This window comes from Telopea speciosissima, chromosome 7, assembly GCF_018873765.1.
Source record: "Telopea speciosissima isolate NSW1024214 ecotype Mountain lineage chromosome 7, Tspe_v1, whole genome shotgun sequence".
Taxonomy (NCBI): domain Eukaryota; kingdom Viridiplantae; phylum Streptophyta; class Magnoliopsida; order Proteales; family Proteaceae; genus Telopea; species Telopea speciosissima.
In genome coordinates, this window is record NC_057922.1 from 16,458,273 (window position 1) to 16,481,823 (window position 23,551).

General features: G+C 39.0%; 3 protein-coding genes across 3 annotated transcripts; 2 read left to right on the forward strand and 1 right to left on the reverse strand.

The window, feature by feature from the left end:
• The first annotated feature begins 828 nt into the window (after positions 1-828).
• On the forward strand, positions 829-11,561 carry LOC122667009 (alcohol dehydrogenase class-3-like). The gene is made up of 9 exons (XM_043863154.1): positions 829-902; positions 1,072-1,208; positions 2,582-2,628; positions 2,717-3,042; positions 8,922-9,004; positions 9,113-9,188; positions 10,462-10,619; positions 10,726-10,887; positions 11,330-11,561. The coding sequence occupies exons 1-9, from the start codon at positions 869-871 to the stop codon at positions 11,444-11,446; spliced, it is 1,140 nt and encodes a 379-aa protein (XP_043719089.1). The 5' UTR covers positions 829-868; the 3' UTR covers positions 11,447-11,561.
• A 3,397-nt stretch (positions 11,562-14,958) lies between these two features.
• LOC122667006 (pentatricopeptide repeat-containing protein At1g33350-like) lies at positions 14,959-16,842 on the forward strand. The gene has a single exon (XM_043863150.1). The coding sequence runs from the start codon at positions 14,962-14,964 to the stop codon at positions 16,582-16,584; it is 1,623 nt and encodes a 540-aa protein (XP_043719085.1). The 5' UTR covers positions 14,959-14,961; the 3' UTR covers positions 16,585-16,842.
• Positions 16,843-17,377: 535 nt separating this feature from the next.
• On the reverse strand, positions 17,378-18,978 carry LOC122667008 (ammonium transporter 1 member 2-like). Its single transcript, XM_043863153.1, has one exon. The coding sequence runs from the start codon at positions 18,911-18,913 to the stop codon at positions 17,408-17,410; it is 1,506 nt and encodes a 501-aa protein (XP_043719088.1). The 5' UTR covers positions 18,914-18,978; the 3' UTR covers positions 17,378-17,407.
• Positions 18,979-23,551: the final 4,573 nt, after the last annotated feature.

The following is a 23,551-nucleotide window of genomic DNA, read 5'->3' on the forward strand; positions in this document are numbered from 1 at the left end:
ATAGTGAAAAATACAAGTGTGTGTGATCACTCACTTGGTAATGGATGTAAGTATGTGTGTTGAACCCCTCTAAACTCTATTGTGTTTTTCAACTCTATTGTGATAATCTTCTATTCCCCCTCCCCCTCTCATTATTGTTTATCACAGATTTTTTTATTAGGTAAAAGATTAACAATACGTCAGCTTAATTTCAAAATTGTATGCTTGCACCCCTCATAAGACTCAGATTACTGTAGCACCACCCCTTATAAAATGTCTCATATACCCTTCTGTTTTTATTGTTTTCCATGATACCTCTCCTCTAAGGCATGAAACTACATCCTGTCCGTATGGGAAACCCTATCCTTTTTTTTTCGAACACCATTTGTTATTCATTGATTGGATAGTATTTTTTTTCTGTCCACACCTATGAAAGACAGAAATCCCACCACCATAATACTTCTACAGGTACTCCCATCGGCTCCAGACACACGGGCCACACTCCATCATAGAGAACGCTCTCCCAAATTATTAATAAGATAAAGAGGCCCACCCCCTCAATCATAAACTCATAAGTCTTATCTTTACCCATATAGGACCCACATGGTCAACAGTATCAACGACTTAAATGTTAAAAGTGTTCATATAATTGACACGTAACGACAATAAAAAAAATCAACGGTGTCCAAAGCTCTTGTGTGCGTTCCACCTGTGGCTGTGAGCCTGTGACACCATTCAGTTACGGCAGTGGCAGTGGCACCCCCTTACATGCAAAGGTACTCTTGCAAATTACTTATCGATAAAAAAAAGGGTACTCTTGCTAAGGTAGAAACAAGGAAAGAAGGGAACCACAAGCCTAAAGCGAGAGAGATAAGGACTGGTTTTTTCCATGGCTACTCAAGGGCAGGTCATCACTTGCAAAGGTACTCTTTCTCTCTCTCTCTCTCTCTCCTTCTCTCCTTTTCCAAGCCGTGTTTCTCTGATCGATTTATGTTAAGATAGATTTCAGTTTTCTGATTGTTTTCATTTACTTTCTTTCTTTCATTTCGACTTCTGAACTGGTTTTATTACACAATGCTAATGTGGAAACAGCTGCGGTTGCATGGGAACCGAACAAGCCGTTAGTGATAGAAGACGTGCAGGTGGCTCCGCCACAGGCCGGGGAAGTCCGAATCAAGATACTGTTCACTGCTCTCTGTCATACTGATGCTTATACTTTGAGTGGGAAGGTACTGCCCTGTATTTTTCTTGTATCATTTGTATAATAAACTGAAATCCCACTTACGCTTTAATTTGTTGGTTCTTGTGCAGCTTGTTTGAGTCTCCATTTATGAGATTTTTTGAGAAAGTCCATTTTGAACTCGGAATCCTTTGGGTGAGATTTCGTTAGGGTTGGATTCTTTACAATGTTGAATGTATGATTGTGTAGCGGAAAGTGTCGAAATGAACTAATTTTGGCATCTTAGAAAGCCCATTCAATTTGATGTGAGACAAGTGAACAAACCCAACTCACCTCAGACATGGTTTTTGTAAGTAATGACCATGGTCGGTATATTCGTTCAAGTCCTCGTTGTTTTGACAAAAGTTCCTCATTTAGAATCGCATAAAGTAGTGGCCAAGTTTGTTATAAGTATCCCAACTTATACTGAACCCTCCAAATAGGCAAGCAATGGTTGGCATGACTCTGATGAATTTAAGGGAGTTATCTGAAGTCAATGTGCTGCTAAAATTCCTACATTTGTGTATTGAATATTACTATATTATGGCTGCCCTCCACTTTTTTGGTAATTTATTGCGGTAGCTTGAAACTGATGTCTTAATTTTTAATTTGTCAAAGAAAAAAAGGGGGGGGGGGGAGAACTGACTGATGATTTGGAATTTCGAGGACTTTAGATTCCATTTTATGTTTAAATTTTCTGATGTTCCTCTAATCAGGCAAATGGTGATAATATGCTCCAACTACTAGTGCCTGATGATAACATATAGTGTAGTTTCCTTATGCATCCAATTAGCTTACTATTAAATCCTCTTTAGGAGTTCTCCTCTGCATTAAGTTTCTATTTACTGAAGGAGTACTGAAAGATTTTACATTCAAATTTGCATCCAATACTTATCCTAGCCACACATGAACGAACTTCAGAGTGGGGAATGGATAGAGTTCGAGTGTCTTCCATAACTTGCTGATTGGCCTTGCTAGACAGATTGGTGTAATTCTGTGTGTCCATTCGATCTCTATGAGAAATACTTTTCTTGTGAAACACGGAGTGCAACAAAATTGTGTTGGTTGACTCTGTGTTGGTTGACTCACAACTATGTTTTTTTTTTTTGTGTGTATGTTGGGGGGGGGGAGCCCTTGGAGAAGGGAATTCCTGTAGCTTTTTCAGTATTTTTTTCTTGCATTGAGTTTTTCTTCTTTCCTGCTTTTGCATAATCCACTATTAAAGGTTGCTGTCATATTTGTCTGTGCATTGCTTCACATGTTGGCTTGCTGCTTTAGCATCTGAACATCTATCTAATCTACTCCAGTTTTCTCTTGCATTTTCTTGACTCTTTTTCCAAGTTCTATCATATGCGTTCTGAAATTTACTTGTCTGTTTTGCAGGATCCTGAGGGGCTCTTCCCTTGTATTCTCGGCCATGAGGCTGCTGGGTATGATTGCTTTTCATTTCACATAGCAGATTCATAATTTTGATTTATTCTATTATGGGTGGTAAATTGTGATTGAAATTTACCACAGGATTGTAGAGAGTGTTGGGGAAGGTGTAGCTGAAGTTCAGCCAGGGGACCATGTGATACCTTGTTATACTGCAGAATGCAGAGAATGCAAGCTTTGCAAATCTGGGAAGACAAATCTCTGTAGCAAGGTGCGGGAAGCTACAGGAGTTGGAGTTATGATGAACGATCGCAAGAGTCGATTCTCTATAAATGGGAAACCAATCTATCATTTCATGGGAACCTCAACATTTAGTCAGTACAGTGTTGTACATGATGTTAGTGTTGCAAAGATTAATCCTATAGCTCCATTGGAAAAAGTGTGCCTACTTGGTTGTGGTGTTACTACTGGTGAGCCTTGCGTCTCTGTTGTGCCATGTGAAGATTTTGCTGATATTATATGGAATTTAGTTTTCATATTTAAGGTCATTGTTGTTAACATGTCTGTACTCTAATGAAGATGCTTAGTGGATTTCCAGTCCTTTTTTCTTCTAGACAATTAACCTTGGCTTTTTAGCTTTCTGACCTAGAGTTAAATTATAGTTAGTGGTGCATTGTGCGAATCTTGTTAATGTGGAATTATTTTTGGGTTTAGTGTCTGTAGTATACATTTTCCCTCTTGGAATCCTCGATGAAATGGTGATTGAAATTGTTCTGACACAAGTAAAAAGCAACTATAAATTCTATTGTAGGGAGTGTTTAGAGGTCATTGCCTGGAGCAATGGTAGAAGGTTCGGACTGCCAGGGAAAATGCCAGGGTTTGAGTCTTAAGAGCAATCACTTTCTGCAAAACATACCAAAGCTTAAGAATGTAATGCAGGAGCATGATCTCAACACTTTGAGATAAGTTGATTTAGGAAGTAAGAGTCATTAGTGTAGTCTTTTTTTGTTTTATAAATATGTAATCCAACCTCCCCCCCCCCCCCCCGCGCCCCGGATTTGGTTTTGAAATTGAGATTGTTCTCTGTTCTCTCCTCTGTTCCTTCTTCTATTTCCCTCCCCCCCCCACACTAGCTCTTCTCCCTCCATTTCTCTCGGATGAATTGATATCTCTTTCTCTCTTACATTATTTTCTTTCCTATCTTATCTTACTTCCAAATTTTAAATTGATATCCTTTATTTCACTACCATCTTTTATGACCTTTTTTTTATTCTGAAAATCAATTATTCAGATCTGATATTTGTTCTCTTCAGCTGAGATCAGTCTGGTCAATATCTAGCTATCAAATCGGGATCTCTTCGATTCCATTAGTGGGCCCATTACTTGAATACTCGCAGGCCAATCAGATCCATCAGACCTGATTGGTCCTGCGTCAGAATGTCTTCAAACTCACCCCTCCCAGGACCCTGCATAGGTGGGACCAGCATTGGCTAATGGCCCTTTTATTGTAAGGAATTTCTCCATTGATGTTGAGTGCATTTTAGCTTTGTAATGAAGATGTGGTTTGTGTTAAAAATTCTTCATGAATAGGCAATTTTATTTCATTGCTCGAGATTGTGAAGGCTTCCGAAGTGCTTCTTCATTTGAGCGGCTTTGATAAGATCTTTTTTACTTTGGGTTTAATTTGAGGGAGAATGCCTTGCTTTGTTTGCTCTAACGTTAGCTTTTTCTTTTTTAGTTTTTGTTTTGTTTTGTTTTTACAGCTTAATGTTAACCTTCTATCTTTACAATTTAATGTTTATATTCTATCTTCACAAGTTGAATTTCAAGCTAATGTTAGGTTGCGACACACAAAGTATTAAGATCCTCATGTGCTTCTTACTGAAAGTTGGTTACATCAGTTACTTTTGTTTGTTTAGCAGTTTAATCACTGGTTTTACAAATTTTCAATAAGCTTTCCTTTCTCTTGTACTTTCTAACTTATGCAAAAAGATCTTTTAATTTTTATTGATATTTCTTGAGTATAATACCAGACTTGGCTTGAATCACTATTTGATTCTCTTGACTTATACGTTTGGGTTGAACTTATAGGTTCTTAGTCTTTAGCTTTAAAATTATGATTAAATAAGGAAAACTTTGGTCTCTCATAATACAAGAAATTGAGCAACCATATTTGATATCTCATGAACCTTAACTGTGATAAGTTTTGCAAATTATGATTGTATTTTTTAATCTCCTGTTAAAATCACTGCCTTCTATCAGTTCTATGTTGTATGCCTTGAGAGGTAATCACTTGTTCTTGTTCCTGTTGAATTTCATTCTATATTAGAGTGATTTAATTTTTGTTAAGGGGCCTTGTGGCAAAGAAATCGTGAATTTGTTTGGATGTTCATATTGTAATGCTATGAGATATATGTTTGAAGTGATGTATTCCTGCCTTGGTGGGCCATTCGTTTCTGTTGCAATAATATTGTAATTTGTTAGAATAATGTACACCAGAATACCGTGGGGGAATTCTGGTCCTTTTGGGGTTAATTTTATGTTATTAAGTGTTATTAGCTTATGTCGGCTATGTGGGTTTTAGTCCCACATCGCCTAGCTTCTATTATTTGTAACTTCCCCTCTATTATAAATAGAGGGGCCTTTCTCTCATTAAAAACGAGCAATTCCATTATTTTATTCCCTCTCTCTGACCCACGGTTCAACCAACATGGTATCAGAGCTGGTTTGATCTAGGTTAGAGAGAAGAAAAAACCCTATTTTCTCCCTTCTTTTCCTCTAATCGATCTCTCCTCCTCTTCTCCCTTTTCTCGTTTTTTCCTGCTCCTGGTCTTCTCCCTTTCAGCCCAAAAACAGGGGCAACTCTAATGAGGTAGACATAATATCGAGGATTTAGTGCTGCCCCCCTTTCTCTTCTATCGTTTTTTATTAAAAAAGCCCTGTTGGAAGCCTCATCTGCGATTTGGAGTTCCCCTTCTTTGAGATCAGATCTCTATAAACCTGATCCTCTAATTTAGGAACACCCTATGCAGCCTTTTTCCAGCCCTATTCTACCCTATTCCTAAACCTAACTTCCCTTTTTCTTTATCTCCATCAATTGTTATTTTTTCCAGCCCTATTCTACCCTATTCCTAAACTTAACTTCCCTTTTTCTTTATCTCCGTCAATTGTTATTTTTTCCAGCCTAGATCCTCAAATCGATTTCACCTTGTCAGGGTTTTTCAAAACCCTGAAAAACCCTGACTCTAATCGATTTTGGGGTTTTCCTTTGTCAGATGCAGCTATTTCAGGGATAATTCCCAACTAATTCAAACCTTAATCGACTTCAGTTTGAACGCAATCTGATGGCTGGATCTGTCCCTACAGCAAAATCTTTACATCCTGCCTTTTATGGTTCCCTGTTAACACGCTAACTCAAATCGATATTAGGATTACCAGTTTGAGTTCTTGCTGCCTTTTGAGGGATGATTACTCCACCTACAGAGACCACTTAACCTCAGTATTTGCCGCTTTCCAAGTGTTTGAAGACCCCTTACCCCAATCGATCTCTATTTTTCAGGGTTTTCCAAAACCCTGACATTAATCGATTTTTTGGGTTAGAGTTACCTGCTGCTATTGGAGTTTTTTGTTGGTGTTTCTACCATCAAGAAGGACATTATACTTCAACTATTTATGACTTGAAGGTCTACTGCACAAGATAGCTGCTGCCCTCTTTTTCTACGATTTTTGGTATTTCTCCCACATGAAGATCAAGTCTCAATTACCAAGAAGATTGGTCATTCGAACTGGAGATCCATTCCAGCAGTTGAGGTCAGCCTGTAAGCCTGCACCTTTGACAAGTCATCCTCACTTTTGTTGAAGCCCCTTTCCCTACAATCGATATACACTTTCAGGGTTTTTTACAAAACCCTGGCTATAATCGATCTAAGGGTTAGGGCAGTCCACTATTGCTGATTTTTTTTAGGAGAGTTTTATAAACATCAGAGGAGTATTCAGCCCATTATTCAGCATCATTCATCAGGTTTTTTTAGTAAAAATTACAATTCATTCTGTTGGCTTGGTTTCTTCAATTTATACCCTATTTCACTTACTTATTCCTCTATGGCGGGCTGCTTCAACTGCCTATGGATTTGTCTGGTTATTTATCTTGTCTTTGCTGGTTATTTTGAGCTTCACTACCTATCTGGCTGGTATTATTGATTGGCTTCCATCAGCATGACTGGTTGATGTGTTACTACTGCCTTCAAGTGGCATACTGCTGCCCTATGATTATGACTGAGTTTCCTCTTATTGGAGATCTAATTTCTTTCGTTATGGAAGACTCAAATCTGCTACCCTGGAGATCAGCTTCTTTGGGACTACAACAGTGTGTTCTACGGTTATTGGCTGCACCTACGAACCTATTCAGTTATGTGGAGCCTTTCTGGTTTAAATCCAGCATACTTTGGAGCTTGAATCCTAGCATTGTTACTGATTCAGATCTGATCCAGTTTTTGTTGAAGTTTCTTCATTCAGCTGCTGCCCGGATATCTTCGTTAGTACTGTTTAGCATGTGGGAGTTTCTACCTTGGAGTTTTTCGCACAATTGCTCCTCTCTGTTTGAAGATTGATCAAGCCTTGAAAGATGGAGTATTTCCTTACTTCAAATCAGATCGGTATACTTCTCAGATTTGCCCATTAGAGTTAGGAGTTTCTCCCATGCAGGGGTTTCCATCAAAAGTGTTTGTTTGATCGATGGAAGATGGTTGGAACTTTATGTTGCATAATTTACTCCTCCTTCATAATTCCACTGCTATTTTTCCTTCACCACCTCCCGAAACATACCTTGGCATTCCCCATAAACACTTTGGAAGATCATGGTATTCTCTTGTTTGCCTTTTCTTCTTTTTCCATTACACTTGGCAGCTATTGACAAACTCTGGAATGTTATGTTTTGCCCTATCTCTACAATCATCTCTCGTATGTCCATGTGTACTACACGTGAGGGGGGGATTATATACAGTATACCTGCAGCCATTGCAGAGAGCAGAACATGTAGGGACACTTGGTGCAAAACATAGAAGGTCAGAGGCTTCACCATTGCCAAAGGGTATCTACTTTGTTATTGGGTTAAGTTTGTCATAAGGGGGAGGCTGGTGTTAAAAGTTTTGAAGATGTTTGGTTATTACCTGCCTATATGAGGTTCTACAAATTGGGTTGATTTTTTTCCGCTGCTTGATTTTTACTGCTGCTTGACTCATCTGACGGCTACCCTAGTTACTTATCTTCAAGATTATACTTCAGAGATTCATTATTGGACAAAAATTGGTGAGAGATGCCTCTTTTGCTAATCAAGTCTGTCCAAGTTTGAAGGTCTTTTTTTTTTTTTTTTTTCAAGTTTTTGAAGGTCTATTTGGGAGCTGCATTCATTCTGAAGCTGGATTCTGCTACAACTTATTTTTTCCGTTTTATTCAAGTTGGGCATTAGTACCTTGTATGCGCCAACTTGAGGGGGACTGTTAGCATTGTTATGGAGAGAGTTTTTCTTTAGTAGAGAGTTTTTTTCTTTAGTCCACTCTGGATCTTCCTTCTTTCATATTTGTATAATCCAGCGTGAGGGGGAGTGTTAGAATAATGTACACCAGAATACCGTGGGGGTATTCTGGTCCTTTTGGGGTTAATTTTATGTTATTAAGTGTTATTAGCTTATGTCGGCTATGTGGGTTTTAGTCCCACATCGCCTAGCTTCTATTATTTGTAACTTCCCCTCTATTTATAATAGAGGGGCCTTTCTCTCATTAAAAACGAGCAATTCCATTATTTTATTCCCTCTCTCTGACCCACGGTTCAACCAACAAAAATTAATATTTGTATTATGACCCGCAGGATCTTCATCCTCCCATGAAGTAAGTAACTGGTGCACAATGAAAACAGGATCAACTGTTTACTGGTTTGATCAAACTGATTTAAAGTGAAAGGTTAGGGAAATAAAATTGTAAAGTTGCCCAGGTTCCCCATATATTATTGTCTACCATGTGTCACTGTTTTTTGACCTGGAAAGGATGAAGGTTACATTACTCGTCATGGTGTTGTTTTTTTTTTTGTTGGGGGGGGGTTTAAGAGAGGTCTTTATCTGTCACTGTTTTGATTGCAAATTTTTGATTGAGTATTAGAAATGGATGCATGAATAGAATGTAATACTCTCCTTTATGATCAAGGAAATAAGGAATAAAGTGATTAATTATATGTATTTTTTTTTATATTTCCCCCTATGTTTACTCTTCTGGTGTTGAGTTTGCAGTTTCTTGTATATCTTACTTCTTCTACATGTATCTTTGCCAATTTTAACTTGTGTAATTTCCATTTTCAGGTCTTGGAGCAGCTTGGAACACAGCAAAAGTAGAAGCAGGTTCTATTGTTGCTGTTTTTGGACTTGGGACGGTTGGCCTTGCAGTAAGTTGTCCAGACAAACAACTTATTTTTTTAATACTAAAATAACTCTGAGCTCGCATCATAATCCTCTGCTGATCTGAATTTTCCTTTGATTTTTTATGCCTGTAGGTTGCAGAGGGTGCAAAAACAGCTGGTGCTTCTCGTATAATAGGCATTGATATTAACAACAAAAAATTTGATAGAGGTTCATTTCAATCCCCAATACTTATTAATAGCTTGTAAGTCTTCGTCAAGGAACCTGGCATAAAAGTGCTCAAACCGTTAAATGTTAGACAAATTTAAAATTCTTGTTCATGTAGCTTTATAAGTTCTGCCGTCTTACAATTGTTGCAGGATTATTTCCTTCAGGCTTTGAAGAGCTGTTAAGATTGGTTGCTCTAGGTGCTTTGATCCAATATTTTAGAACCTGGATTGGACTGGATCGCTTAATTTGCTCCATGCTTTTTGGCTCTGGCTGCTCCTAGACTCGTATATTTAGCAAATCAGATTGATCCATTATACTGAAAACAATTTACCTGTTAAGCTACTGAATCAGATCTGAATTTGTTGTTTAATTATTTGTTTCTTTCATTCCTGAGGTAGATGAAAAATGATGCAGAAGTCCCCGCTTTTTTTTATCCATTTCTTTAGTCTTTAGGGAGCAAAGAAAACGCCTAACCGGGCCCTACTACAACACAAGCAATAGATGAGCCCAATTATGAGTCAGGCGCGCGCCAGAACCAAGCTGAAAAACTACAGCGCATGCGTTAGTGCAACAGTGCTCATAGATCCGCTTTACTCCGCCCAATTGCCTGCTGGATTCTCGAAAGGGTGGAAGTTGTTAGCTGACCTCCAAATATGAAATTACAAGGCATCCAAGCTTAAGGGCCAGCCATGCCATGGATGTTTGATGATTGCATGTTTAGTGCTTGTATGCCAATTATTCAGAAAACCGGAACATGTTTAAGATAGTGATTCAGGCATGCCTCTTTTTTGATGGAAGGGGGGCATCCTACCACCCTTTGCTGCCAGCTAGGTATTAGCTTTGTTTAACTTTCAACGTGACAATGCGACCCTCTATGCCAAAAATGGAAAATCACGCTCACTGAGTCTTGGAACATTGAAAGTTATACTTGTAGCAGTACAAAACAAATACCATCCCAAGATTTTGGCTTCCACTTTCTAGTTGTGTTTATAGGTGCCAACTTAAGCAAGCATAAGAATTAGCTGGTGCTAGCAGGTTCTGATGACTAGGAAGATAATGTTTTCAGTATCTCTGAATTGATAATAACTTTTGTTTTTATCAATTGCCACTTCCAATGTCTAGTATACTGTCTTCTGAGTGCGGCTTTATTCTAGGGAAGTTCTTATAAGATCATATGTCTTTAGTGGAATCGTTTCAATTTCTATATTTGTTTGTGATGTCAAATGTTCATTTTTGCATATTTTCTTATCATGTTGAGAAATGTATTCTGCAGCAAAGAATTTTGGAGTAACGGAATTCATCAATCCGAAGGAGCATGATAAACCAATACAGCAGGTCATTGTTGAGCATACTGATGGTGGGGTTGACTACAGCTTCGAGTGTATAGGAAATGTTTCTGTGATGAGGGCTGCTTTGGAGTGCTGTCATAAGGTCAGCTGTTTTCACCAAACTAGGTGGTACAAACTGTGGTTTCATTGATGGTCTATCATAATGTCATCAGTTTTAAGGCATGACTGATTTGGTTGGGAACTTGCAGGGTTGGGGAACGTCAGTTATAGTTGGTGTTGCAGGATCAGGTGAGGAAATCTCCACTCGTCCATTTCAGCTTGTCACGGGACGTGTTTGGAAAGGAACAGCTTTTGGTGGTTTCAAGAGTCGTACCGAAGTTCCTTGGCTTGTTGAGAAGTACTTGAAGAAGGTATTGCTTCTTTATGAGATCCTTCAATATTTTGTTGAGCTACTTGAGGTGGGAAAGAAAAAAGGGCCATGAAATGAGTAGTCTAGGAACATAGTTTTAAAAACTGAGTACGACAATATTAAATTGTTTAGATGTCCCCTTCCAGTTTTTTGCTGGTTCAGCTGTTGGTTCTTGCCAAAGACTGGGGGTCAAACCAAATAACTGGGAACCGTTTTCGTCGGCAGTTCCAGTCTTTAGCCAGTTTTACCAGCTGGTACCTTCCAGTTTTCTAAACTATGACCAGGACTTCATATGGTTGATCAGAAATCCATCAATGCCAGGTTCCTGCATATGTGGGAACGACGCTGGTTTTTGGCAGATTACTTGAGAGAGTCTCAATTATGGATTGCAGATCTGGTTAATTCTCCCTTATTTATTGTTCTATGATCTCTGTGTCCTGTAGGAAGTCAAGGTTGATGAGTACATCACACACACAATGACTCTTGCGGATATCAACAAGGCCTTTGATCTGCTGCATGAAGGGGATTGCCTCCGCTGTGTGCTTTCAATGTTTCCATGAGGTGATCCATTTACTAGATAATAGTTTGGGGCTTTTGCTTCTTGTTGCAACCTTCTTAATCCCTTCGCAATCGTTCTGTTCTATATATGTAACAAAGTTGTGAATGGCTCATGCAGAAAAACTCTTTTGAACGTATAAGCTTTTTATTTATTTGGAAAAGACACGTGTCTTAGTTAATCTTTTGAGGTCCATTTGCCTTCACCGTTTTCTCCACTTCTACTTCTACTGCCATTGAAATATTTGAATGGAAGATATTTTTATCTTTACCACCTTTCTTTCTGGTTCATGTGGTCCATTCTATATGGTTCTGCTTGCAGTTGGGCCCTAAACCCTTGTGGTCTCCGGGGTCTAGAAAAATGTGGTCGGGCCCTGTGCCCACTAGATCTTAGATTGCTTGGGAAAAGCTAGCTAGTTGGACACACAGCTACATGGTTTTAGTGCACGGTATCGGAATGGGTATTGGCAACTTGTAAAATCGATACTATACCGATATTGCCTTGGATCGAATGTATTTGACAAAATTATCCTTAAATTTTCTTAAAAAATAAGTTTTTTGGATCATTTTACCCGTTGTTTATACTGTGCTATTGATACAGTATCGATATTGGTGACTAGTACAACCGGTACATGGGGATTTGATATCGATACTTAGAACCATGCACAGCTATCATTGGCTGGCATGCCCTCAGCCTGGTGGCATTAATGACAAGGCCATTGCCTTGGGAGGGATGGGTTACCTAACTTCATTTATTGTTGGGAGTCAACGAAGTCGAATCGGGTGACCATTTGGGTTGTGTGTAGGTGTAATTTTCTTTTTGGCTTATTTTTAGTTCTTCGGTGATATGCCCTGAAGAGAGGCTCTCTTTGGTTGCTAGGGAAATTTAAGGGAAGGTTTTCTTTTGTTCAGATTAGATCATCTGCATGTACGTGCAGGTGTACATACATGTGAGAGGTAACCACCTGTCCCTTTTGTTTCTATTAATACCCCTCTCCACCTTATAAATGGCAATAATAGGATAGGTGGTTGTCTCTCACATATACGTTCAGGTGCAAAGAATTTAGATTTCTATGTAGAAATTAGTGATGGGAAAAGTGCATATTAATCTGTGAGAATGGATCATCTGCATGTACGTCCAGGTGAATGTACATTTGAGAGGCAATCACATGAGTCATGACCCTTTTGTTTCCATAAATACCCTTCCTCCCTTTGTAAATAGAAAAATTGGATCATCTGCATGTATGTGCAGGTGAACGTATATGTGAGAGGTAACTATGTCCTTTTTGTTTCTATTAATACCCCTCTCCCCTTGTAAATGAAAAAAAGGGGACAGGTGGTTACCACTCATATTTACATGCACTTGCACCTACGTGTAGAGGAACTAGACTCAAATGGGACATGTGGTTGCCTCTCACATGTATGTGCAGAGGAACTGAACTTAATGTGAACCATGTATTTTACGAAAATACCAAGAGTTAAACAAATCTTGTGTTTTTCAATTGCCTAGAATTATCTAACCATTAGTAGTTTTTAATCAAATTTTTTCCTTTTGATTTTGAGACATGGAGGTTTTGTTGGATCATTATCTTCCCTATTTCCCTGCCCGGTCCATTTCTCCAAGTTCCTCTAATAAAGGGTGGAAATGACCACCCTACCCCCTGCCCTAACACACTACTTGGGTGTGTTCCACCCCCTCTATTAGAGGAACTTGGGGAAATTTATTGGGCAGAAAAATGGAGCAGATAATTTTCCAGGTTTTGTCTCGTTACAAGCAAAAAAAAGGCTCTAGTTGGTTGCAATGGAAGGGAAGTGAGATTTTCAAACCTAACAAATTAAAAATTTGTAATCATTATTATATTTGGTTATTAAATTTTATTTTGCATTTAAATCCCTTGGGTTTATAAAGTAAAATAAGAATGACAACTAAAAAAGTATCATTACTAAATATGATAAGAAATTTAAATAGTTTATACAGTTATATTGGATAATGATTACAAATATTTTTTTTCAGTTTAAAAAATTTTCAGTTTCTTTCCCTTTAATTCTCCTTGCAACCAAATGAAATTGAAGTGAAATCATTTTTGCAAAGAAAAAGGAAAAATTTTTAAGCTAGATTATAACTTATCTAAAAAAAATCAAGAAATTTGATTGCAAATTAAAACAAAATTTAGTATGTTTTGAAATTAGTTATTCCATCATGTGATGATGATTACACAAATATTTATATATATTGATTTCATTTCATTTATCTTCCTTTTATTTTCATTGCAACTGTACATGACCGGAAGAACTTTCTTTTTCTAAATGGTACAAAAGGGATGGGGAGGAGGACAAAGAGGGATAAAGGGGGAGGTGAGGACTGGAGGTTCGACCTGAAATGCAATCCAAATGCATTTATGTTTTGATGTATCAGTATCGTATTGCACGTATCCGGCAATACGAAGCGGCATTGCAAGTCTCTGATCTTGATACTGTATTGGTGAAATGGTAGGACTCATGTTCTCTGGGGGCACAGGCTGCGTTTAGACACATGGGCCTGCCACTCAGGGGGCAAGGTGGTCATTGTGCCCACCCCCATGTGTCTGGGTGCAGTTTGCGCCTCTAGCATAGAGAACATTTTCCCAAAAAAAATACCTATTTTTAACCAAAATCAAAGGTATACTTGTCCAATCCAGTTATACAGCCAATCCATACTGATACCGTATCGATATCTTATCGGTTTTGCATTGGAGATGATGGAATGATTTCAACAACATTGAACTACTTCCACTATGAGGATAGATGATGTAGTTGATCTGATTATTGGATTACACCAACATTCCCATTAGTCTGTCTCTCTCCTCCCCCATATGAAAAGACATCACTGTCCCCTTGGACTAGGGGTGTCAATACCCAACCCGAACCGATGAAACCAGCCCGAACGAGCCCGGACCACACCAGACCGAACTCTTAATGGTTCGGGTTCGGTTTGTGGATCCAGAGAGGCAAATGGTTTGGTTTGGTTTGGGCTAGCCCGACGGTATACCGGTAGCCCGAACCATTAGGCCCGAACCCAAACCGAACCGACCTAACCCGATAAATAAGTAAATCAATAAATGCCTAATGACCCATTGCCCCCTAAATGTGTTGTGATAGTTTCTCATTTTATCTCATATCATTTGTTAGTGATTACCCAACCAATTGTATTCATAGGCCATAGGACATAGGATACAAAGATGCATTGTATTTGAAATATTTTATGTACTTAAAAGAGAAAGAGAAGAAAAATTAGCACTAATCGGACCTTACTAGTTATATAAAACCGGTACCAAACCGATATCAACCCGTTATCATAAGCCGAAACCGACACGAAACCAAATCGCACCGAAACCGAAACCGCACCGAAACTAAAAAGCCCGAACCGAAACCGGCCCATTGACACCCCTACCTTAGACCATAAATCGAACGGTCTTGATTGATTAACCCTCGTTGTTACTAGTCTCTCTAAACGGTTCCTATGTCGGTTATTTTCTGTTAAATGCAGAAATGGGAAAACTTGGCGGGAAAAGAGAACCAACATACCATGCACTTTGCAAGTCCTCAAGTTCCAAGCGAGCGAAACCTAAACAAGTACGTGTTGTATGTGTTGGACAAATGCAATCATCTCAAGCAGCTCCAGGCCTTCCTTCTAACCCTTGGCCATGGCCATACTCCATTCTATGCTTTCAAGCTTGTTCGCTTTTGCGCTGTCACCATTGCCGACTTCGACTATGCTCGTTTCATTTTCGATCACGTTCATTCCCCCAATGTCTACCTCTATACGGCCATGATTACGGCCTACGCTTCCAAGCCCGATCACAGGTCGGCAATTCTCTTGTTCCGAACTATGATCCGTCGTGGTCGCTCTAAGCCCAATCATTTCATCTATCCCCAAGTCTTAAAATCTTCTTCGGAGATCTCTGAAACACAGGGGACTAAATCAATACATTCCCAGATTTTGAGATCGGGTTTTGGTGGGTACCCAATTGTGCAAACTGCTTTGCTTGACTCTTATTCAAGGTTATGCTTGGACCTTGGCGCCGCGCGGGAGTTGTTCGACAAAATGAGTGAACGAAATGTCGTGTCTTGGACGGCTATGATTTCAGCGTACGCACGGCTTGGACAGATTGGAAACGCTATTTTGCTTTTCGAAGATATGCCTGAGAGAGATATTCCATCTTGGAATGCTGTAATAGCCGGGTGCACTCAGAATGGTCTGTTTACAGAGGCCATCTCGCTCTTAAGAAGAATGATTGTTCTTGCAGGTTGGGACGAGAGACCAAATCAGGTTACTGTTGTGTGCGCACTGTCGGCTTGTGGTCATTTGGGCATGCTTCAGCTAGGTAAATGGATTCATGGATACATCTATAGGAACCACCTTGGCCCCAATTCCTTTGTCTCAAATGGTCTTGTGGATATGTATGGTAAATGTGGGAGTTTAAAGGAAGCAAGAAGGGTTTTTGATGAGACATCAGACAGAAGCTTGACTTCTTGGAATTCCATGATCAATTCCCTTGCACTCCATGGGCAAAGTGAAAGTGCAATTGCTGTGTTTGAGGAGATGATTGATTGTGGAGGTGTAGTTCACCCAGACGGTATCACCTTTGTTGGTTTGTTGAATGCTTGTACTCATGGTGGATTGGTGGAGGAAGGTTGTAATTATTTCATTTCCATGACTCGGGATTATGGAATTGAGCCTCAAATTGAGCACTATGGATGTGTGATAGACCTTCTTGGTCGAGCTGGTCGCTTCAAAGAAGCCATGGAAGTTATCAGAAGAATGAATATTGAACCTGATGAAGTTGTTTGGGGTTCTTTGGTTAATGGTTGTAAGATCCATCGTTGTATGGATTTGGCTGAATTTGCAATACAAAGATTGATCGATATTGATCCACATAATGCAGGTTATGTAATGTTGGCCAATATTTATGGTGAGTCAGGGAATTGGGAAGAGATGAGGAAAGTGAGGAAGATGTTGCAAGAAAAGGGTGTAGCAAAAATGCCTGGATGCAGCTGGATTGAGATTGATAACAAAGTCCATCAGTTTTACTCTGCTGATAAGATGCATCCTGGAACAGAGGAAATATACAGAATTTTGGAAAGTTTGGTTAATTTGTATTAGTTTGGAATGACAGCGATAACCCTCACCATTACTAGGTTGGCCATTGTGACACGGAGCTCAATTTCTAAGACAAATGTATGCTTCAAAATCTCGTGCAGAAGAATACTTTTCAGGTTCACCTTTCAACTAGATTCCAGCTGAAGTTGCTGTTCCACATATTCAATTCCTTTAGAAAGGGAAAATTTTCTTTTCCCCCAGTTGTATATTGCAAATCTATGATTACCTTGTAGAATTGCGAAGATTTGAGGGAAGGATATGGGACAAAAATCAAGTTTATGAATTGGTTCTCTTCTGAATATATTTCTTCCGACTGTCAATTGAGATAGAATACATTGTAAATTGTTTCAATACAGATTTTGAATCAACTCTTTCTAATGAATTCGGACTAGCTCAAATTGTTGATTCTCTATGAACTAGAAAAAACTTACTGTGCTTAGCTACAACAAAAATTACAGTTCCCTTACTGCTAAGAGAGAGAGGATGAACTGCAGCATTTCAAGGACCAATTATCACACAAAAAGATGAAAGTTTACCATTGGGGGAAAAAAAAATCTTACAAAAAGATGAAAGATCACCTTCGCACCTTCAAAATTCCAACCATAGATTACAGTTCCCTGCTTTATGACAAAAGCTCCTCTGAAAACCAGAGAAGTCCAAAGAAGATATGGAGCAGCCAGTGTTTAATCATTTCCCACCATAGAGTCAGAGAAGACACCCAAATCCAAGTATCATTCAGTATCTCCACCGTACACCCCCCCCCCCCAAATAAAACAAAGGAAAAATTGATTAAAATGAAAAATAAAAAACCTAAATGCTTTGACGATCATACAATTGGTGGTGACTCATTGTTGTTGGTTGGCTCCACTTTTCTCATCATGAACCCATGCTTCGTCGCCTGATCATCGTCATCGTGATACACATAAGCGAAACCACCATGCCGGGTCTGATCCATTCCGGCCATCTCATCCTCTGCAGAAATCCTCAACAGCTTCAACCGATTGAGTCCATAGAATAGAGGACCCATTGTGGCACTCACCCACCCAAAAATAACCAGAATCTGAATAATGTGAGCAGCCAAGAGCTTCCCACCACCACCCATGAACAACCCATAAGGCCTCCCTTCTGCATATACCTCATTAACAAAAGCTTTCCTTGCAAACAGAGCCGTAAATATAATCCCCCAAGCACCACACCCTCCATGAAGCTGAGCAGCCTCAAGTGGATCATCATACTTAAGCTTCTCTGCAAGCTTATTGAAACCAATCAAAACCCAAGCAGCCACAAACCCACAGATGATCGCCGCCCATGGCTCCACCACAGCGCAACCGGCGGTGATCGCTGCAAACCCACCTAAAAGCCCATTACAGACGTCTGTGACATTCCAGTGACCCGACATCAATCTTTTCCCAAACAAAGTAGTGAGAGCAGCCGTACAACCTGCCAAGGTTGTCGTCACAGCCGTTCGACCCACAGCGCTCCATTGACCGTAATAGGTTCCGGTATTGTAAGGCTTCAGGATTTGCAGAAACGAACCGGGGTTGAACCCGTACCAGCCGAACCAAAGCAGGAAAGTACCCAAAACGACCAAAGTAGCACTGTGACCACGCAAGGTAACAGATCGGCCGGCGTGGTCGAACCGGCCAATACGTGGCCCTTCGATGAGTGCTCCCCACAAACCTGCTACCCCTCCGACTAAGTGAACCACGCCGGAGCCGGCGAAATCGATGACTCCAGAACCGAACAAAAGGTTAGTCGTATTGAAAGCACTGGCCCAACCATTGGTGGACCAAAACCAGTGAGAGACGACCGGGTAGACGAAGCCTGTCAAGAAAGAGGAGTAGATGAGGTAAGCGACGAATTGGGTTCGCTCTGCTATGGAACCACTGGTAATCCCTGCGGCGGCGATGGCAAAAGCCCATTGATACATGAAGTGACTGTAATCATTGCCTTCCATGGGGAAGTCATTCATGCCAAAGAAGTGACGACCAATGAAACCATTGGAGGGTTCACCGAAGGCGAAGGCGTAACCGAAGAGGTAGTAGAAGAGACCACCAGCGGCGGCGTCGAGGACATTGGTGAGCATAATGTTCATGGTGTTCTTAGCACGGACGGAACCGGCGCAGAGCATGGCGAAGCCAAGTTGCATGGCGAAGACTAAGTAGGAAGAGAAGAGGAGGTAAGTGGTGTCGATTGCATAGGTTGCATCTGTGAATTTGTTCTGTACTTCATCGAAGAGGCTGCAGATGTAGTAAGCCGCGGCGGTTGAGTTGGTGGCTCCGGCGAGGCGTTGGCCAAGCTCGGTGGCCGAGCAGGTCAGAGCTGCTGCCATTGTAGGAGAGATGAACAAGGTCAGAGAGAGAGAGAGTGGTTTCCTTTGATTTCTGTGTCTTCGGGACCTTCGGGATCGGCTTCTTATAGACCGAGAACGACTGGGGGTACGACAGAAAGATAGAGACTTTCTCTTCTCTCTTATTCGTTTGTTGACTTCTCTTGGAATTAGCAGAATAGTCCTAGTTTTCGAGAGCATGGGAAGGAGGGGAGGTAAATGGTAATTTCCATAAAAACTCAAGTATTTTTGGTGAGGATTTGATTGGTTCCAGTCTTGAATCCTCCGAGACTCGGGTATTTTTGTGGTTATTATTCAATGTTGTGGGAGTACAGTAATTCTGTCTGTACGTGAAGTCTATTGGGTATGTGGGTCCCATCAAAGCATGGAGCCCAGATTATATGTTACACTGCTGACCGTTTGTTCCATAAAGTAATTAAGGGTGTCAAACAGTGCGGTTCTGGTTATTCGGTTCAGTTGTGGTGCGATTTATATTTTGATAAGGTGAAATCAAAATCGAATCGGATAAGAATCAGTCAAAATCAGAATCGTTTTTCATATAGGTCGATTTTTGCCCGTTTCTATTCGGTTTTCGTTATCCGATTTATAACCGGTTTACATGCAGTTTGTGTAGTGTCGCTTTGAGAATCAGTAATGAAGACAACCTTGGTTTTCAAGGCCTTTATATTTTCGTGTTTCTCCCATTCTTTCCCGGTCTCTCTCATTCATCATATTTCCTATGCCTATGTGATAAAAATAAAAAACTTCCCTTCTTACCTGTCCTTTTCATTTCCTATTATTTGTTTTTCCTTTTTTTTTTCTTCTCCACTTTTGCATGATGAACAAACTATTTTTTCTATTAAAAAGTAGGATTGTGTTAATCCATTTTAACATCATCCATAATTATCAATTCATACTTGAATAAATATAATATGGGAAAAAGTTATCTGTCCGGGAGTGCGGCCTACGCCAGCACTCCCATGAATCTATCTCTCTCCTCCTCATGTGAAAAGACATCTCTGCCCTTTTGTTTTGAGGAGGAGAGAGATAGACACATGGGAGTGATGGTGTAGGCCACACTCCCAGACAGAGAACTACTTCCCATATAATATCTAGTTTACCCATGGCATTTTACTTATTTTATGTTTCATGTTGATGCAATAATTATATTTATTAAATTAATTATATGTTATTAATTAATCCAATTGATGCATAGGTTAGTATTAAAATAACATGTATCGATTTCTATTCGGTTTTTTCGGTTTCTTATTCTGTTTAGAACAGCGATTTTGCGGTGAAAATCAAAATCGAACCAGAAAGAGAACCTATAAAATCAAAACCGGATCATTTTTCTGCGGTGCCCTTCGATTCGATCATAAACGGTCGGTTCCAGATTCGATATTCGATTTCGGTTCCATTTTGACATCCTTAAAACTAATAATCTTTAGACTCGAGTATTTTTGTGGTTATTTTTTGTTTTGACAAATGACAGCTTACTGTGGTTTGATCTCAATATTCTAGAATCTTCTGGCCGTTTACTGTCAAATCTACAATCTGAAACCAAACAGAACGCAAAGATTATGCGTTCTTGTTAGATTCTGGGTTTTGGCCCATTGGAAGTCATTGCCAAACGCGCCCTTAAAAGAAAGTGTATTTTTTTTGGGTGCAGCCCTTAAAAAAAAGTTCAAAATGATAAAAAAAGCCGCTTCAAAAAATCTACTCTCATAAAAAAGTCATAAGCAATTGTTTAAAACTTACTTTATCTTTTTAAATGTTGAAATATTATTTAATATATATATATAAATGATTTCATTGAGGAGATTCAAGGGATTGTTATTTATTTAATATATAAATACAAATTTAATTGGTTTAAATTGATAAAACAAAAATCAAATCGTTTATTTAAATCCTTAGGTAGAAGATAATTGCCAACAGAGTTGGTAGTACCCTTTTTACTATGTTAGCAAGTGTCCAAGGAGACCATGGCGTCGACTTTCCTACATTTGTTTGCAACTTTTAACATCGAGAGTGTCTAAATGACACCTATTTAGAGCTTGACATCTTCTTTTGATTGCCTTTTATATTTTTTGCTCAAAATTTTTGGAAGTTATGGATAAAAAAAAGGGGTGTACTCAATGCACGAGGCTTCTGCAGCCTTACCCCTACTTTCAACAGAGAGGTTATTTTTAGATTCGAACCCATTACCATTTGGTCACAATGGAGCAACCTTACTGTTGCACAAAGGCCCACCCTCTTATGGTAGAAAAATATTTTCTAAATAATTTGGAAGTAATTTATCATTATAAAAAATCATCATTCTTCTTCAATTGTGTGTTTCAGAATTTGTTCTCAACCCAAAATCTACTCTGAGAATGTATACCAAAGAGAGTATTAATCTTCCACCCTACACTGTTCATAACACAGAGAGAGAGAGAGAGAGAGCCAAAGATATTTCCTTTGCCTTTGTTTATAATCAACTTGAGGTGAAAGTAAAACTCTCTCTTTGTTAGTCGAGTCAGAGTAATTGATTAAAAAGAAATTAGGCAAGGCCACAAATTTGCTCATTCTCATTGTTGTTTATATGCTAATGACACATTAGTTTTTCTAATTAATTTTAGATGCAAAAGTTTAATAATTAAATCTTTATCTGCACAACTAACTATAACAACAAAACTTCTGCTTATCAAGAATAAATAAATGAAACCAAATTTAAGTATGTCACCAAGTGGGTTTTCTTCTCAGATGTCGGTTTTGAAGAGTATACCCTTTTAGGGTGCAAAATTGACCAATAACCTAATCTGATTGCTATTATATTAATCTTCTGCTTTAATCTTATAAAAATCCGAAATATTTGACCATAACCATGATAAGCATTATGGTGATGTCAGCAACGATGATAATTTAATATTGCTGTCCATGTTACCCCTAGTCTTTTGATATAAGCAACTATGTACGTGGGTAAGAGACACTACTGGCTTACATAATCTAATTGTGATTATCCTCTTTCTTAAAGGATAATACCTAATTAAGAATTCCCACATTGTGTCTTTACATAGAAAGTTCAGAGTGTTCTTTTGAGCTTTCAAAAGCCTTTTTCTGTCTATTAAATTATTGGCACTAATTAATAAAATTTAGACACCATAGGGATGTTCTTTAAAAAAAAACAAAAAAAACTTATGGGTCTCTAAGGTACATATTGGTTTTGTACAATCCAAACAAGGCCTTATCAGAAAATGAATAGGAGACACTTACCTGCCACGTGGCAAATGTGTTGGGTTGGGTTGCTCTGCTCTTCCCTAACTTTTATTTTTTAACAAAAGACTAAGGAAATGGACAAATCACCATACATGAGAAAGAAACAAATTTGAAGTTCTCATAGCACGATGACAAGTCTCAGAATTAAGCCACACCACAAATTTGAAGCTCTCAATCCAAACAAGGCCTTATCAGAAATTGAATAGGAGACACTTGCCTGCCACGTGGCAAATATGTTGGGTTGGGTTGCTCTGCTCTTCCCTAACTTTTATTTTTTAGCAAAAGACTACGGAAAGGGACAAATCATCATACATGAAAAAGAAACAAATTTGAAGCTCTCATAGCACGATGACAAGTCTCAGAATTAGGCCACACCACAAATTTGAAGCTCTCAATCCAAACAAGGCCTCATCAGAAATTAATAGGAGACACTTGCCTGCCATGTGGCAAATATGTTGGGTTGGGTTGCTCTGCTCTTCCCTAACTTTTATTTTTTAGCAAAAGACTATGGAAAGGGACAAATCACCATACATGAAAAAGAAACAAATTTGAAGCTCTCATAGCACGATGACAAGTCTCAGAATTAAGCCACACCACAAATTTGAAGCTCTCAATCCAAACAAGGCCTCATCAGAAATTAATAGGAGACACTTGCCTGCCACGTGGCAAATATGTTGGGTTGAGTTGCTCTACTCTTCCCTAACTTTTATTTTTTAGCAAAAGACTATGGAAAGGGACAAATCACCATACATGAAAAAGAAACAAATTTGAAGCTCTCATAGCACGATGACAAGTCTCAGAATTAAGCCACACCACAAATTTGAAGCTCTCAATCCAAACAAGGCCTCGTCAGAAATTACTAGGAGAGACTTGCCTGCCACATGGCAAATATGTTGGGTTGGGTTGCTCTGCTCTTCCCTAACTTCTATTTTTTAGCAAAAGACTATGAAAAGGGACAAATCACCATGCATGAGAAAGAAACAAATTTGAAGTTCTCATAGCATGATGACAAGTCTCGGAATTAAGCCACACCACATATTTTGTGTATATAGCTACGTATTATTTAAGGGAAAATTATAATTTACTATGTATTGTAGAAAATATGGTTTATCTTAACGACTCATCTATTTCTGTCACATGGCAAAATTATATAGTTATTCCAACCATTTTTAACCGGTAGAAGATTGATATACCATTTGTCAAATTTCAAAGTCAAATTCAATCATATAATTCCTTCCAATATAAGTAGGGAATTATATTTGGATTGAAATATGACATATAAGTAAGAAAACTGTTGTTTTACTGGTACCCCAAATTTGGGTTCCATCCAACGTGCAATGAGGGCGATTTTTGCTAATGTTGTTTGTATACTACTTGCAAGAAGAA

Coding starts and splice junctions, on each gene's coding strand:
- LOC122667009 (XM_043863154.1), top strand. CDS start 869: ATGGCTACTCAAGGGCAGGTCATCACTTGCAAAG. Junction 903..1,071: donor GCAGGTCATCACTTGCAAAG/GTACTCTTTCTC, acceptor ATGTGGAAACAG/CTGCGGTTGCATGGGAACCG. Junction 10,888..11,329: donor TTGAGAAGTACTTGAAGAAG/GTATTGCTTCTT, acceptor TGTGTCCTGTAG/GAAGTCAAGGTTGATGAGTA.
- LOC122667006 (XM_043863150.1), top strand. CDS start 14,962: ATGCAGAAATGGGAAAACTTGGCGGGAAAAGAGAACCAACATACCATG.
- LOC122667008 (XM_043863153.1), bottom strand. CDS start 18,913: ATGGCAGCAGCTCTGACCTGCTCGGCCACCGAGCTTGGCCAACGCCTC.